At 44.8% G+C, this 14,869-nt stretch overlaps 1 protein-coding gene across 1 annotated transcript in view; it reads left to right on the top strand.

Moving 5' to 3' along the window:
• LOC128461428 (ephrin type-A receptor 10) overlaps window positions 1-14,869 on the top strand; it is an 82,603-nt gene that overhangs the window by 64,363 nt on the left and 3,371 nt on the right. Inside the window, exons 5-6 of the mRNA XM_053446352.1 lie at window positions 39-368; window positions 8,013-8,092. Of these exons, the coding sequence (XP_053302327.1) occupies window positions 39-368; window positions 8,013-8,092 (410 nt within the window). The remainder of the gene's footprint in view (window positions 1-38; window positions 369-8,012; window positions 8,093-14,869) is intronic.

Below are 14,869 nucleotides of genomic sequence, written 5' to 3'. Positions count from 1 at the left end.
CAAAAAAGACAATTTTCCCTTGTTCCTGTTTCTCTCAGGGCCCCCCTCCCCTCCGAGAGACCTGGTCTACAGCCTGAAGCAGTCCACGCTCATCCTGGAGTGGGCGGCGCCGTCGGACACGGGCGGCCGGCTGGACCTGACCTACAGCGTGGGCTGCCGGCGGTGTCTCGGGAGGCAGTGTGAGCCGTGTGGGGCGAGCGTCGGCTTCGTGCCGCAGCAGGTCGGCCTGACGGAGAGGACGGTGACCCTGGTCAATCTCCTCCCCAACACCAACTACACCTTCACCGTGGAGGCCTTGAACGGAGTGTCGGAGCTGTTGCCCAGCAAGAGGTTCTACACGCAGGTCAACGTGTCCACAAACCTTCCTGGTAAGTCACAGTTTGATATCTAAACACACACAGGCTGAGAGGACTGCGTGAGGAAGGGGCCCTTTTAAATGTTAAGTTACTGTACCAGTCTGAACTCTCAGGAGACAAACAACAGCTGAGCAAGAACTGGGTCACGCTTTCAGTGACAAAAAGATGATCTGGCAAATGCACTCAATCGAGACAAACTAGCTCAGTTGCGTGTCTCTGGAACACTTTGAGAATTCAGGCTACATCACGTGTGAGCTAGAAATTAAATTTAAATCAACTTGCTGTGCGGGGGTTCCTCGATTTAAGCATCCTAAAGTTTGAGGGGAGTCTATTAGTATCTTGCAAATGGACTTCCAGGCCCGATTTGATGAAATCTGCTGCTGCTTTTCCGTTAAAAAAAGAGTTTAAACGTTTGATAAGATTTGTGCTAATTTGCAGTAGATTGTGTTAATGGATGTGTTATGGGAGATTTTTTTTCAGATATGGATCCGGTTGATTCTTCTAGTTTCTGGTAAAGAAAAAATAGCCTCAATTATTAGATTAGATTTAGTGTTTACTAAATGTATTTGCACATTTGACTCGAAATCTCTGAAGATCTCCAAGGTTTGGTTTCTAGCCGAGTTCGGTCAACAGGGGTGGGCCGCTTCTGCCAACACACACACACACACACGCCCACATACACACAAGACATGTACACACTTCCACCCCCTTTACATCATAAACTGATGTACTCTAAAACGACACCGTGACTTTTCAATATCCTTGTAATTTATGTAGATTCTCACACTGCCTGCTGCAACATACAGCCACATCGCACACGGCATTCAAAGCCAAGTGTGCATCCTGCAGAGTGATTTTCATTCATGTGTACACTAAGTAGCACAAGCTCATTAGACACACTTCCCCCCCCCCCCCTGCAGTGGCAGTGTGTGTGTCAATAGAGCACAAAAGTCTCCGGTGGAGGTGATCGTATTATCAGCAGAAGCAGCAGGCCATTAGCCGGGCGCTTCAAAAAAGAAGAGCTCGACAAAACCATGTGCTAGAAGTGGCAACCACTAATATGATATATTCCTGCAGGTGTCTGTAGTCGACAAGAGGAGTTAACATTTTATTTTGTGTGTAACCCTTAAAGAGCTCTGGCTCGGCAAAGTTCACTCCGACAACTGAGAGGAACAGAAATGAGATATAGTTTAGAAGAAATGATTAAAAAAGCTTTACTGTTGAAGAGGTAGAGCGGCTCCTCCACTGGGTAGAGGTTGGCGGTTCGATCCCCGTCTCCCCCATCCTGCAGGGCAACATACTGAAACCCACGTTCCCCTGTGTGTGTGTGTATGAGGGATGTATCATAAAGAAAGTGCTGCTCATAGATGCATTGTTTGAATGTGTGAATGGTAAATATAAATATGGACCATCTTCCATTTATTCTGGTCCAGAATAAAACGTTCAACTTAGGCCATCAAAGTTCCAAAAAGCAGTAAATGATAATAGACGTCCGGTTCGCTCAATATTATTACATATTACATAGATTAACACTGACAAACACGCCCATATATGGAAATGAGAGAGAGAGAGAGAGAGAGAGAGAGAGAGAGAGAGAGAGAGAGAGAGAGAGAGAGAGAGAGAGAGAGAGAGAGATCGCCATTAACTGGAAATTAGTTCAGATTGATGTGTTGCATAATGAATGGAGAAGTGTGAATAAAAAAATAAACCACTCCATGCTTTTAAGTTTTTAATTGTTATATTGGAGATGGGCTCTGGGACTGGAATGTGCTTCTGTTTGTACACAGTGGATCAGTGTTGAGTATTTATAATAAATCTGCACGTGACTTGTTGACCTAGATCCTCTTGACCAGCTGTTTAGGTTATGTTAGTGTTGTGTCTCAACATCTGGACTCCAGAGGTTGAACACACACACATCACTACCACTCTCCTCCCGTTTGTTATCACAACCCGTTTGTGCTCGTTATCATTTTCCTAACCCTGCTCAGGGATCTGGAATTCCTCAAAAGGCGTTTTCTCAACTTGGAGATGCATTAGAAGATATTTGAAGAGTCACAAAATCAATGCTTAGAAGTAGAAACAAACCATAAGTGGAAAAGTGTTTAAGGCTCGCTCGCTCGTCTCACCAGTAACAGAGTTTGTCTGAGTTTGTTTGCTTGAAACATCATTTTACAGGAGGTTTGGAACCAAGAGACTGAGTCGTACATTCCAGGGATTGGTTACAAAACCAAAACAAAAGGCTTAGCAAGGAAATGTTTATATGAAGATACACATGAAGTTACTGCTAATGCAATACAGTACGATTCACCCGTGTTAAGATACAAGGGGATTCAACATAATTTGAATCAGCACGATGCTATGCCCTTCAAAATAAAATCATTCTTCAATGCAATACTTGATTTCTTTGATTCCTCTGAAGCAGACTGCAAATCCTAAATTAACCAAAAAAGGTGGCGTGGCTATAATTTGCAAATGGAACAAGATTATCAAACAGTTGATTTGTAACAATTTACTGGAACATGTAGCTCCTCTTCCTCCTCCTCCTCTTCCTCCTCCTCCTCCATTGTAATCACCTGGACACACTTTTAAATCATCGCTCCTGCTTCTAAATCAAAACTCCTTTACCTGCAATCGTTTGAAGTCTACGATAAAAACAGCTGACACTAACTTAGCTAACAAGCCTCAGCTGAGCCGGCTCCACCTGCCCAGAGGGATTTACCTCAACCCAAGGTGAGGGACACTTTATCAGGGAGAAAGAAGGACAAACCTGCGGTGATTATTTCTCCTGTCCCCGTGGTTCTCTCAACCTTTCTCCCTCTTTTATCCCCCCCGTCCCCGTCTGTCTGTCATGTCAGCAGTTGCCATGGCGTTGATTCGTGGTTATTATGGGGTATTAGAGTGTGAGCTGTCCCTCTAACCATGTCATCCAGAGGGATTGGACAAGGGGTTAGGAGAGTGTGTTCGCAGGGGTTTCAGAAGACTTTAAGACTTTCTGTGTCGGGGAGGATTTAGACTGACATTTGGTGTGTGTGTGTGTTTGTGTGTCTGTTTGTGTGTGTGTGTATGAGATATATAACAAACGGTATTTGATGTTGAAATGTGTAGAATTACTTTCAGTGTAATGTCACATGTCTGCTTTTGTTGAAATGACCTTTGTGTTTATACCGGACATGACCAACAGAGCACGGTTCAGATCAGCAGTTTTAACTCAACACCACATGAACCAGCTCAGCTCAGTGGACAGCGCCACCTGAGGGTCGTGTGAGTCGGTGCAGGGTGAATGTTCGTTTAAAGAAGTTTTAATTAGAATTTAGGAAACAATTCTTATTTTGTGTCCTTACATATAATATATGAAAGGTTTAAAATTTAAATTAAGGCAAAGCTTCTTCTTTTTCTTGTGCAACCTCTTCTTGTCGTTAGCATTTCCCGTCATGTTGTCATTGAAACATTTATAATATGCAAATTGTGGAAATCTTCTAATACTAGCATCAGATTTATTAGCCCCTAATGTCAATATTTAATCTTTTAAAGTCCCAAAAGGAAAATGGCAACATGTATCAAAGACAGCTATATTGTATTCATTCTCTTAATATTTAAAATATGTATAAGTTATGTTTTTAAATGCACTAGTATCGGCCATTATGCAAAGTCCAGGTATCGGAATTGGGAAGCAAGAGACGGTGTAAAATAAATCCCACAAAAAATGGAATCAATAATCCAAATCGGATCCAGATACATTAATGCTACTGTGCTGAATTCAGATACGTATGCATGTATTATCACTGCTAGGGAAGGAAAGCAAAACTTTTAGAGAGATGGAGACGAGTCCTCACTTTAACCCTCGCGGCATTTTTGTGGGGAAGACTGATCCGAGTCTCCGGCTCATGTTGGAATAATGTCCAGAAATCCTGTTCAACCAGGTCGGCCGCAGAACTGGAAGAGAACGCTCCTGCACAGACCTGAACCTTGTGTCCGTACATGTGTGGGCGCCTCCACAACAAGACTTTACTCCATCAAAACTCACTGACCTTTATAAATACTGCAGCAGGGATTTGGCACAAAGCTAACACACACCGGCACACACACACCCACACACACACACCCTCTGTCTCTCTCGCCACCTCATCATCACTTTATTACTTTCTGCTTTTTTTAACCTCCTCCTCCCTCTGTATCCAGATCTCTCTTCTTTTTTCTCCACCCTCTATTTCCTTCCTCATTTCCCTACACCATATCCTTTCCTGCTCCCTGTATCACCTCACTATTCTTGGACGGTAATTTCTCCCCCACCTCTCTCCATCCACGATCCCTCCTTCCACATGTCATGACATAATCACCGCTGCCGACCCTCCTCCTCCTCCTCTTCCTCACTTCTGTTCGCCCTCATCCTCTCTTACTGTACTCTATGGTATTTGATTTTCTGAGCATGGTAAGCTTGTCAGCAGCGGGGGGCATGGTTTCGCCAGCCTCAGGAATTAAGGGCACACTCCGAGAGAAGGAGCTTGGTGCTATTTTATGGCCAAAAATCCCAACCCCACACACACACACACACACACAGACTCACACAGACTCACAGGGAGTAAATCAACATCAATTTATACTAAGACTCTTTCTTATTAGAAAGCATCTGAAATATCATTTGAAATCCAGCATTACCTTCCATTAGAATCCAATACAAATTGAATTCTTCACAAGTATCTCCTCGTACTGGATGCTCGCACCATGCACAGTGGACGGGGGGGGTGGATTTCTTCCCAGACGGATGGGGCTTTATCAGGACTCGCCAGGCCACCCAGAGGAAGGAGGGAGGTTTGCATGGTGTGTCAAGGATGAATGGATGGATAAAAGGGAAGAGGGAGTGGGGGATAGAAACATGGCTGGGATTGCGTGAGGAGGTGGGGCGTGGGGCGGGTAAATGGGGGATCAATTTTGCCCTGGGCTCATGGGGCCCCTTATCCAGCTGTGGATTAGGAATGCATACATAGATGCGTGTGTGTCTGTGTGTGCACTGAGTGTGGCACGCCATGCGTGTGTGACAGCACTTTGACGTATGCTTGCACGCCATACGATGTGTGCATTGCTTCACGCTTGATTTGTGTATATGTGCAAGAAAAGCTGCAATAACGACACGTTGCCTTGACATTGTTCCATATTTTGTACGTTTTCCTGTGTGTGCTTTTGTGTGTGTGTGTGTGTGTGTGTGTGTGTGTGTGTGTGTGGATAGACTTGTGTTGAATGTCTCTGCCCCCAGTGGTCGATCCAAAGCCCTTTAGCGGAGGCAGGGGAGAAGAGAGGGATGCAGGAAGGCTGTGCCGAGGCAGCGGAGGTGCAGGTCAGGGAGGAGGAGGTGGGATTGGCATTTCAATATCCTGAGAGGATTACTGGCCGGGCTTTAGATGGCTGGTCCCTGTAGAGTTACATGTGCCTGAGAGATGGGAGAATAAAGGGAGCAGAGGAGAGAGGGATGAATATAGAAGTGGAGGGATGGGGGAGAGGTTAGAGAGGCAGCATTCTGAGCCAAGTGCCTCGTGGGTGCATGAGGAGTGAAGAAGCCCAAATTACACGGGTTTCCTCCAGAAGGATGTGCATGGAGGAGAACGTTTCTGTGTGTGAAGTATCTGGAGTTACCTGGTGCTTTAAACAAATCCAGGACGGGAGAGAAGTTAATATGAACTCTACCGTAGAAGTTCCTGGAGATGAGAGGAGGACATGAAGGTGTAGAGATTAAAGAGGCAGAGCTGGAGAGGCAGCTGAAAGGAGGAGAGAGAGTAAAGGGAAAAGGTGAGGCTCACCACAGGATGGAGACGGTGTAGGAACACAGGAGAATGAAGCTGTTGCAGGAGTCGGAGATTTGAGGGAATGTGTGAAGTAAGGTCAAAAGGAAAGAGAACAAATGGTCGTCAGTAGAGTGTGCACCTCCGCCAAGGCCCAGCAGCTCCCTGAAATTCAATCTCACACACTCTCAGAATATAAGAGCTATGAACTATTACTTGAAAAATGTCCTAACCTCACAATATTAAAGAAACTATAACACACTAAACTTCTATAATGAATAACTATACATGCAAGAAAACACAAAAACAACCAAACTTATAGCACCCATATTAAAATTGGTATGTTTACGTTTGTATATTAGCACATATCAGCAAACATAAGCAGTCAAAATCAATATCAACTTTATTTATAAAGATATGACAGCAATACGCAAGGTGACATCATCACTCTACATCTCAACTTATTGCCTCAGAGTCACAGAAGAACATTTTCATTCAGCCGTGGTCAGCAGGTTAAGTAGTAACTCTGGACCGGCCCTTTAATGTACATGTGAAAAGTGCTGGTTTGAATGATGAAGGGAGATGAGAACACAAAGCTGAAGGTGGAGTTGTCTCTGACTCATCCTCCAGAACCTTGTAATTCTCTGAGAACTCTGGAGTTCACGTCTCAGCTTCACCGTTTGAATATTTATGGGTTTGACTCTGAATTAATTTGGGAACTGAACTTCCCCGGGATAGTGACAGAAACAAAAAAAACCCGTCAGGTGATGTTTATTCTTCCCTCCACCGAATGAGTGCTTCTCATCTGTCTAAGTACAAAACTGCCACTTTGTCGTCTTGTTCCCATTTGCCCTCTCTTCATCTTCTTCACCTTCTCATCCACTCCTCCACTCCTCTGCATGGAGGCGTCTGGATCCTCTCTCCTTTTTTTCTTGCCTCCTTAATTAGAAGTGATGGGAAGGTGCAGGCTTCAGCAGGCACCAAATGAATAGAGTCATCAAGCTACTTTTCGGGACTATAGCCCAGCCACTTAAGACGCTTTGTCACCCTGTGATGGAAATTTTAATTGCCTACCTCTTGGCTTATAATTGGAGTCTATGAAGAGGTTTCTCCGGGCCGTCGGTGTCTGTGCTCTGGGTTTACAGGCGGTTTCTGGATGTTTGGGGGAATTCTAGTGTTGACTTATGAACAGAAACAAAGCTGGGAGGCGGCGGATGGCACGCGGCAATGTCATCCTGGTAATGGGAGTATTATACAGGGGCTCCGGGGCCGTCGCTGCACATCTTTAGCCGGATCCCCTCAGGAGAGGAGATAAACAGGTGAAAACACAAACTCTCATCGCTGCTACGAGACCACAAAGAGAAGATCAGACTTCCAAACGTCTCATTTACTCCGTCTGATGCTAGAGAGAGAGAGAGAGAGAGAGAGAGAGAGAGAGAGAGAGAGAGAGAGAGAGAGAGACGAGAGAGAGAGAGAGAGAGAGAGAGAGAGAGAGAGAGAGAGAGAGGACGAGAGAGAGAGAGAGAGAGAGAGAGAGAGAGCTTTGCCGTGTTGGGATGTGGATGACATCTTTGTTTTTGTGTGTTTGTGGGATGAAGTGAGTTGTGTGCAGATGCAGCTGTCTCTCTGAATGACAGTGTGCTGCTCTGATGTAACAGTGGGTGGGTGACAAGGCAGTTCAACTCATCAGACCAATGTTGCACACGCACACACACACAGACACACAACGTTGTTTCTTTCTCTGCACCATGTTTGCTTTTCATACCAGCATCTTAAAAAACACAACATAAACAGTGTATTTCTACCTTGTACTTTGCGTATAATGATATAATAATACACTTTAACATCTCAACAGCCTGATCATAGTGTGTTTTATCTTCAGGTCTGAACGTCCTCAATGTGGTGAAGCTCTCTTTGCTGCGTGAACACAAATCCCACAATGTTCGACTGCACTTGAACTGTGTCAGTAATAAAGGAAAGTGGATATTGAGGTGTGTGTGAGCCTCCATTGCCATTTTCTCTTCAGCTCCTCCAGGGCCGACAGAGCTTTCCTCACCTTCTCAGCCAAACTCCTGCAGCAGGCTTGGGTCAGCCACTCTCTGTTTGTGTGTGTGTGTGAGTCTGTGTGCGTGTGGCCTGTGTGTGTTTTTGTATTTGTCGGGAGGCTCCAGACGGGGGCTGTCTGGCTTAGTGGACGTGTCCTGATCACACCATGTCTTTGCCTTGAGGCTGAAGCACACTGGGCCAGGAGAGAAGTCAGAATCAGTCAGGGTGCAGCTGTCAAGAGCAGTTTAAGCAATTCAGCCCAGAAATCACCTCTTCCCCTGGAAGCAGCATGAGATCCTAGTTTTAACAGATTTGTAAGCTTGTTGAAGGCTCAGCCAAGAAGTTATACTGGGGTTATGACTTATGGCAGAAATATAACTGCTTTCTTTTTATGGATCGGACAACAAGGGGCAAGATTGCGTCATTGCATGCTTTTAACCGGGGTTCAGTGTTGTTCTTTGTCCCACTTGCATGTTCACTGGCTGTTTCTGGGTTCTATCTCTCACCCCCCCAACCTACTGACTTTCTCCTGCTACACACACATGCATGCACACGCTCAGACACAAGCAAGCACGCAGAGTTTAGATGGAAATGTGCCTCACTCAGTCTTCCCCTGCACTTTTCCTCCGCCTCGCAGATAAAAATATCCGTTTGTGTGAGTGTGTCTGTGTGTGTGTGTGTGTGTGTGTGTGGTGATATCATTCCCTCTAAACACCACCCCCTCCCCCTTTCGTCCTATACCAATCTGAATGATAATACCACAGATAATACCTGTCTCCGACTCCATCTGCTCCCCTCACCTCTGAAGCTGGATCCTGGATCATATCAGCTTTTCCTTTTCTCCTACTGGTGCACTTCCATTTTCTCCTGCTTATTGTGTGTGTGTGTCTGTGTGTGTGTGTGTGTATATGTATGTGTATATTCAGGATGAGGCATCCAGGTGGTTTGCACACTGACACTTTGCCAGATAGCGCTCCACTGCTGGGGCAGGCTGATGGCCACAGATTAAAAACAGCGAGAACCTCAGCAAGATAATGAGGGGAAGAGCTGCTCGTATATACGACATCATTAGATCAGGATGCAGCGGAGGGGGGGGCAGGCAGACATATTGGAAGATGCTTGCACGTGCCAGCTGGCTTTGGTCAGCCACCGTAGAATTTTTCAGATCTTGCAGGGATTTGTTACCTCAATTAAATTATGAAAAGGAAACTTGAATGCTTAAGTAGGATGGTTTTAAAGCAAATAATAATGCATCTTTAGTTTCATGGTCCACACCATTCCACTGTGCTTCTATGTTATTAAATGTGTTTTTCTTTGCTTGGAAAGAGGTTGAGCTGTGAACTGACGGCTGGATGTAGTTTTGTAATTCTTACATCAAACAGCTGCTGAACCTGTGATCTGTGCTTTTTCTAATGGAGTCGGTACAAGGAAGGCATTTGTTTAAGGTGAGAGTCTGATGGTGTCTGATAATACTCCAGAAAATGATTCTCAAGTGTGCATCAGTGGATCCTGGGTCTGTACATTAGATGCACTGGTCTGGTGCTCAGTGTCTGATGAGCCTTTTGTATTAGTGTTAGTGAAAGAAGGAGAGAAAACTTTCCCAACTACACAACTTCTTGCTCATTGGAAACTTTGATGACTTTATTAAAGACGTGCACCCTCCACTGGGAGTTTTAGAAAACCACTGACATGAAGGCTTGGTGGCAGTAGGTGCATGAAAACCCCCGGGGACGGTCCAACCAGAGGAAACTAAATGTCCCCCCCCCCCCTCCTCTGCCGTCAGTCACATAAATCGCTCCACCATCCGTTTAACCCGAGGTAGACGCCGGGGGTGTTGCACCCAGAGGGAACAGCACGCTGGCTTCCTGTTAACCCTTCCATGATGAGCAGGCCTGATAGATGCATCCCTCTCAATCATCCCTTTCTCATCCTCACGCGCTCGTCTTTCCATTCTGCGTGCACCCTCTCCCTCTTTTTAATATGCATAGGCACACAGGAGCATGTTAAGTTGCACACGCGGCAGAGATGGTAATAAGTAGAACAAGAGAGCCCCCCCCCCCCTCCTCCTCCTCCTGACAAGATGGATGTCATCTCAGCAGAAGCACAAACAGGCCTGTGGGAACAGCAGACTCCCCGAGAACAGACATGGAGACGCAGCCGAGCCGGGTAAAGGGAGAGATGAAGAGACCGAGACAGGGGGAGAGAGTTTCCAGAGCGAGGGACGCGTGGAAGTGAGGAAGAGGAGGACTGACTGTGGGACGTTCAGCCAGGCTTGTGGTGTCGCCCCCTGGGGAGAGCGACTCCTCTGCCTGCCTCCTTTGGTAACCGAAACTGAGATGTCGGTTGCGCCATTTTGGGCCAAAATCTTTTCCAGAGATCAACCTGTCATAGAGACCCGAGCAAAGGGACATCACATGACCCCCAGGGTCTATTTTAGGACACTGAAAAACAGGGACAAGCTTTTCAATTCAGCCATTTTATTATAACTGCAGCTGTTTTCAAACATGAACATAAATGAAATATCCGGGAAACAGGGTCTGGACATATTCTGGAGTTTGCTTTCACATAAATGAAGATCGGAGCAGGAGATCTTTTCTTTTTTCATCCTGCAATATTTGTATTCATCCAGGTTTCACATCTGTCACTTGTTAGACATGTCATCCACACGCCCTCTCGCTCGGTGTGAGTTGTCTGGACGTTTTTCCTTCTTAATTCTCACGTGGGCTCACGGAGATATCATCAGGGGACCGGCCGGGGAAAGTTCTGGATACTGTGCAGACTTTGGTGCTTGTCTGAAAGTAGTTTTTGTACACGAGGGAAGAAGTGTGTCCTTGTACTTGTCAGTGTTGACATTCCCTGTCCTGGTCATGATTTAAAAGAATCCGGTTACTGTTCCTCTAAAGTAAAAGACGGCAAAATACTCAGCTAGTGTACCACAGGGTAGATAATATTCATGTTTTTCTTTATATATTAATAAAAAAGGAACCTTCTGACAAGTTAGGTTTCTTGAATGTACTTAAAATAGATTTTATATTAGTCAAATGTCTCAGGAAATGCCTCCTTGCCGTTTCGTGCCGACCTCCATCCGTCCTCCTTCCTCCGTCCTCCTTCCTCGTGCCTCACACTCCGCTCTCCTCTCAGTGTCCCTTTGAAGTTTATTGACCATTATCTGTGTCAGTGGCTAGAATGTGTCACCGCGGCGCTTCCATACAGGATCTTATCAGCAGATGTGTGTCCGTGTGATGAGAGCCTATCAGCGTGTCTGCCGTGTGATGAGGCTTTGAAAGCATCTGCCGTGCACTTTCCCCCTGCAGGATTGGAGAGGCTGCCGTCACCTCTCCTTCACGACTTGAAGAAAATCATTGTGCGATTGTGTGTGTTTGTGTGTGTTTGTGCGCTTTTGTGAGTGTGCTGCAGATGAATGCGAGAGGGCGAAAAGCCATTTCAGTCTGCTGTCAACATTCATCATTGATTTCGTCCTCTCGAACACAGAGCCAGACCCGACACTATACCCTCCAACTGCTGCCCGACCCTTCAGTGTGTGCAGAGTGTGTGTTGAAGTATCTGCACATTGTGACTGCCTGTGTGAGCAGCTGAACACGTGTGTGAGGTCTTGGAAACAATTAATTCCACTAGCTGGGTCCAAACTCTGTATTCACGTACAGATGAGTTTTTTTGATTTGGCCAAATCTGTGACGCTGACTTCAGACATGAACTCAGAGAAAATGGAACTCCAGTTTCTCTTTCACGTGAACGCAGGAGCAGATTGTGGGTCAGCTGCGTTACGGCACCGGCCTCGGCTTCTATAACCAAAAACTCTCGAGTCTCGTTATCTTTATAAGTTGAAATCTTTATTTGTTGGTTCTACGTGAAAGTCTCCTCATTTTTTTTTATCCTGAGATATTTGTATTCTTTTATTTTTTGATCCTTTCAACACACCCACTCGTTCTCAGTGAATCCTCCGGACATTATTCCACTGAATTCAGTTTTACTTGGGAGAACTCTTGATATTGTCCAGAGCCTCTGATTTGGACATGTTGTGTTCTCACATTCAGCCTTGCAGAACATTTCAGGAGATTAACCAGAGTTCAGTGCAGCTGATGTGAACATCTAAGACTATTAAAATCTCTACACAACAAAAGGTCCCTGAAAGATCCCGTCTTCCCCGTGGCCTCTTGTTCCTAGAAGACATTTTCTTGAAAGATAACAAAACACGAGCAGCAGCAGCAGCAGAACACATCCGCCAGCAAATTCAAGTTCTGGGTCATGTTTCCTTTTATTTATTTTTATAATGTGCCAATTATTCAAAAGTTTCCTACAAAGGGAAGCTGCTGAGTGCTAGAGCATCAGATAAGTTCACTTCCATTCGAATGTGAAAGTTTGATAGTGAACTCATAACTTGTATCATCAGCTCCAGACGCTTCCTTTTTCCTCCGTCTCAGGAGCTGGAGCCCGTGTTTGTTGTTTGTAGCCGAGGTGGAAGCTCCACGTCTGCACCGGAGCCTCCAGGTGATTATATGTGTGCTCACCTGGTTTTGATGTGTCAGCTCGAGCCGTGATGCGATCTGGAGTTAGATGCATAATGCAGCTCGCACAGGAAGGAGAGAATAGCAAACAATAGCCTGCAGTTGCGTGTGTGTGTGTGTGAAGAGCAGATTGACACTGTGTTCTTGGTTTAGTGTGCGTGCGACTGAACTTCTCTTTGTGTTACTGCTGGCGGAGGCTTTGACTGAGAAGAGTGCGTCCGTTCTTTCAATCTTAACTGTGACCTCACTCCCTGCCTCCGTTCTCTTTTCTATCGTTTCTTTTCTCCTTAACAACCTTCCAGTGTCACTCATATAATAATACTCTTTACTTTTTTCTCCTTTATGATCTGTGAAGGTAATTATTTGACTTTCCAGAATGCTTGACTGCAAAATTACCTCCATAGTTGTATAATAATTAATAATTTTACAGATTCATTGACAAGAATTTCTGCCTTTCTTTTTTGGATGGATCACCATAAACAAAGCAGGCTTCTCCAGGGGATTTATATTTCACAAATTGTATTAATTTTTTAAACTTCCATCTGATTAGTTAAAATCTCATCTTAATATATACATTCATTATATTATTTATTTTCCATGGGAAATAATGTAAAATATTAATTAAAATACGCACCAAATAATAATCAATAAATCCTTTGAAAGTCCCTCAGGCTTGAATTCATTCATTTAGACCATAGATAACCCTCACCCCTGCATTTATTTTTTATTTTACTCACATAATTACTACTTAAGTTATGCTTATTGAATTATTTAAATGCATATTTTAACACAAATCTAACGATAGATTTTATGTTGGTATTTTTCCACATTCCTAGTGTCCAGAAATAAGTCATGACAGACGAATATCAATGACCTCAGAAAATAATACATTAACTCATTCATTTCTAACCTTTATTAGAGCGTGACTAACCCCTTATTCAAAATTCAACTATTTCCTTTCGACCTTTTAAGGCTGTGGACTCGAAACACGACTTCATAGACAGATGCAGGTCCCCACAACATGAGGAACACCGGGACAACTCACACACACTCTGTTACAAAGCCATCTTTCCTCTATAATACCAAAAGTCACAGAAGTCTTCATGAATAATGTATAATACCTGTGTTTTCATAGACATCAAAAAACCGTCAGATGAAGATGGACAGTGAGAGAGAAAGTGTGTGTGTGTGTGTGTGTGTGTGTGTGTGTGTGTGTGTGTGTGTGTGTGTGTGTGTGTGTGTGTGTGTGTGTGTGTGTGTGTGTGTGTGTGTGTGTGTGTGTGTGTGTGTGTGTGTGTTGATTGTGTCTTTGATCGCTTGCCCAAAATGACTGTATTATCCTGCTGTTTGAAAAGAGGACTGAAGGAGCAGCACAGATGCTGTTCACGTGTGTTTGTGCACGTGCATGTGAGGTACATTATTTTGGTTATTTGTGAGTGACAGGTGGAACATATTCATCAGTGTCAATTGATGCTAAAAGGTCAGAGATGAGCAGGAAGTGCAGGAGAGAGCAGGAAAGAGGAGGCGTGTCACATGACCTGGTGACTGACGGGAGAAAGAGAGAATAAAACCAAACAGGAAGCTGGAACAGAATGTGCACACAAAGGACAAAGGAAATCTCTTTTAAATGAGCGAACTGAGGTAATGACAATAATAATTAAAGTACCAAAAAAAGTGGCAGAGACCAGCCCTCACACCCCACGTGCCCATAACCTTAATGGTCCCAGTGGCACCGCTCCTCACCAACCTAAAAGCCTTTTGACTAACCCCTTCACTTCTCTGTGGTTTTGAGTGACAATCCATTTTGCTACTTCGTTAAACATGGAATAATTAGCACTCGAGCAGGAGTGGGTGGAGCTGCCTGTCGTTTGTTGACAGACGAACAAAGACGCGCTCGTCCACCAGTAATGAAATGGTTTTTGCGGCGAGCGAGCGCCAGTACGCTGAATCCCCATTTGGAGAAAAAAAAAAGCTCGGCACTGATAATTCGTCTTCTGTCTTTCTTTCTCCGTCCTGATCGATACGAGGTGGACGATCTGTCAGGATGAGTTTCACCACCGCTCCCCGGGACCGAGTCAGAAAAGGACTCAGAGAGAGAGAGAGAGAGAGAGAGAGAGAGAGAGAGAGAGAGAGAGAGGAGAGAGAGAGAGAGAGAGAGAGAGAGAGA

Source organism: Pleuronectes platessa, chromosome 18, assembly GCF_947347685.1.
Source record: "Pleuronectes platessa chromosome 18, fPlePla1.1, whole genome shotgun sequence".
Taxonomy (NCBI): domain Eukaryota; kingdom Metazoa; phylum Chordata; class Actinopteri; order Pleuronectiformes; family Pleuronectidae; genus Pleuronectes; species Pleuronectes platessa.
This window is presented reverse-complemented; position numbering and strand designations above follow the sequence as displayed.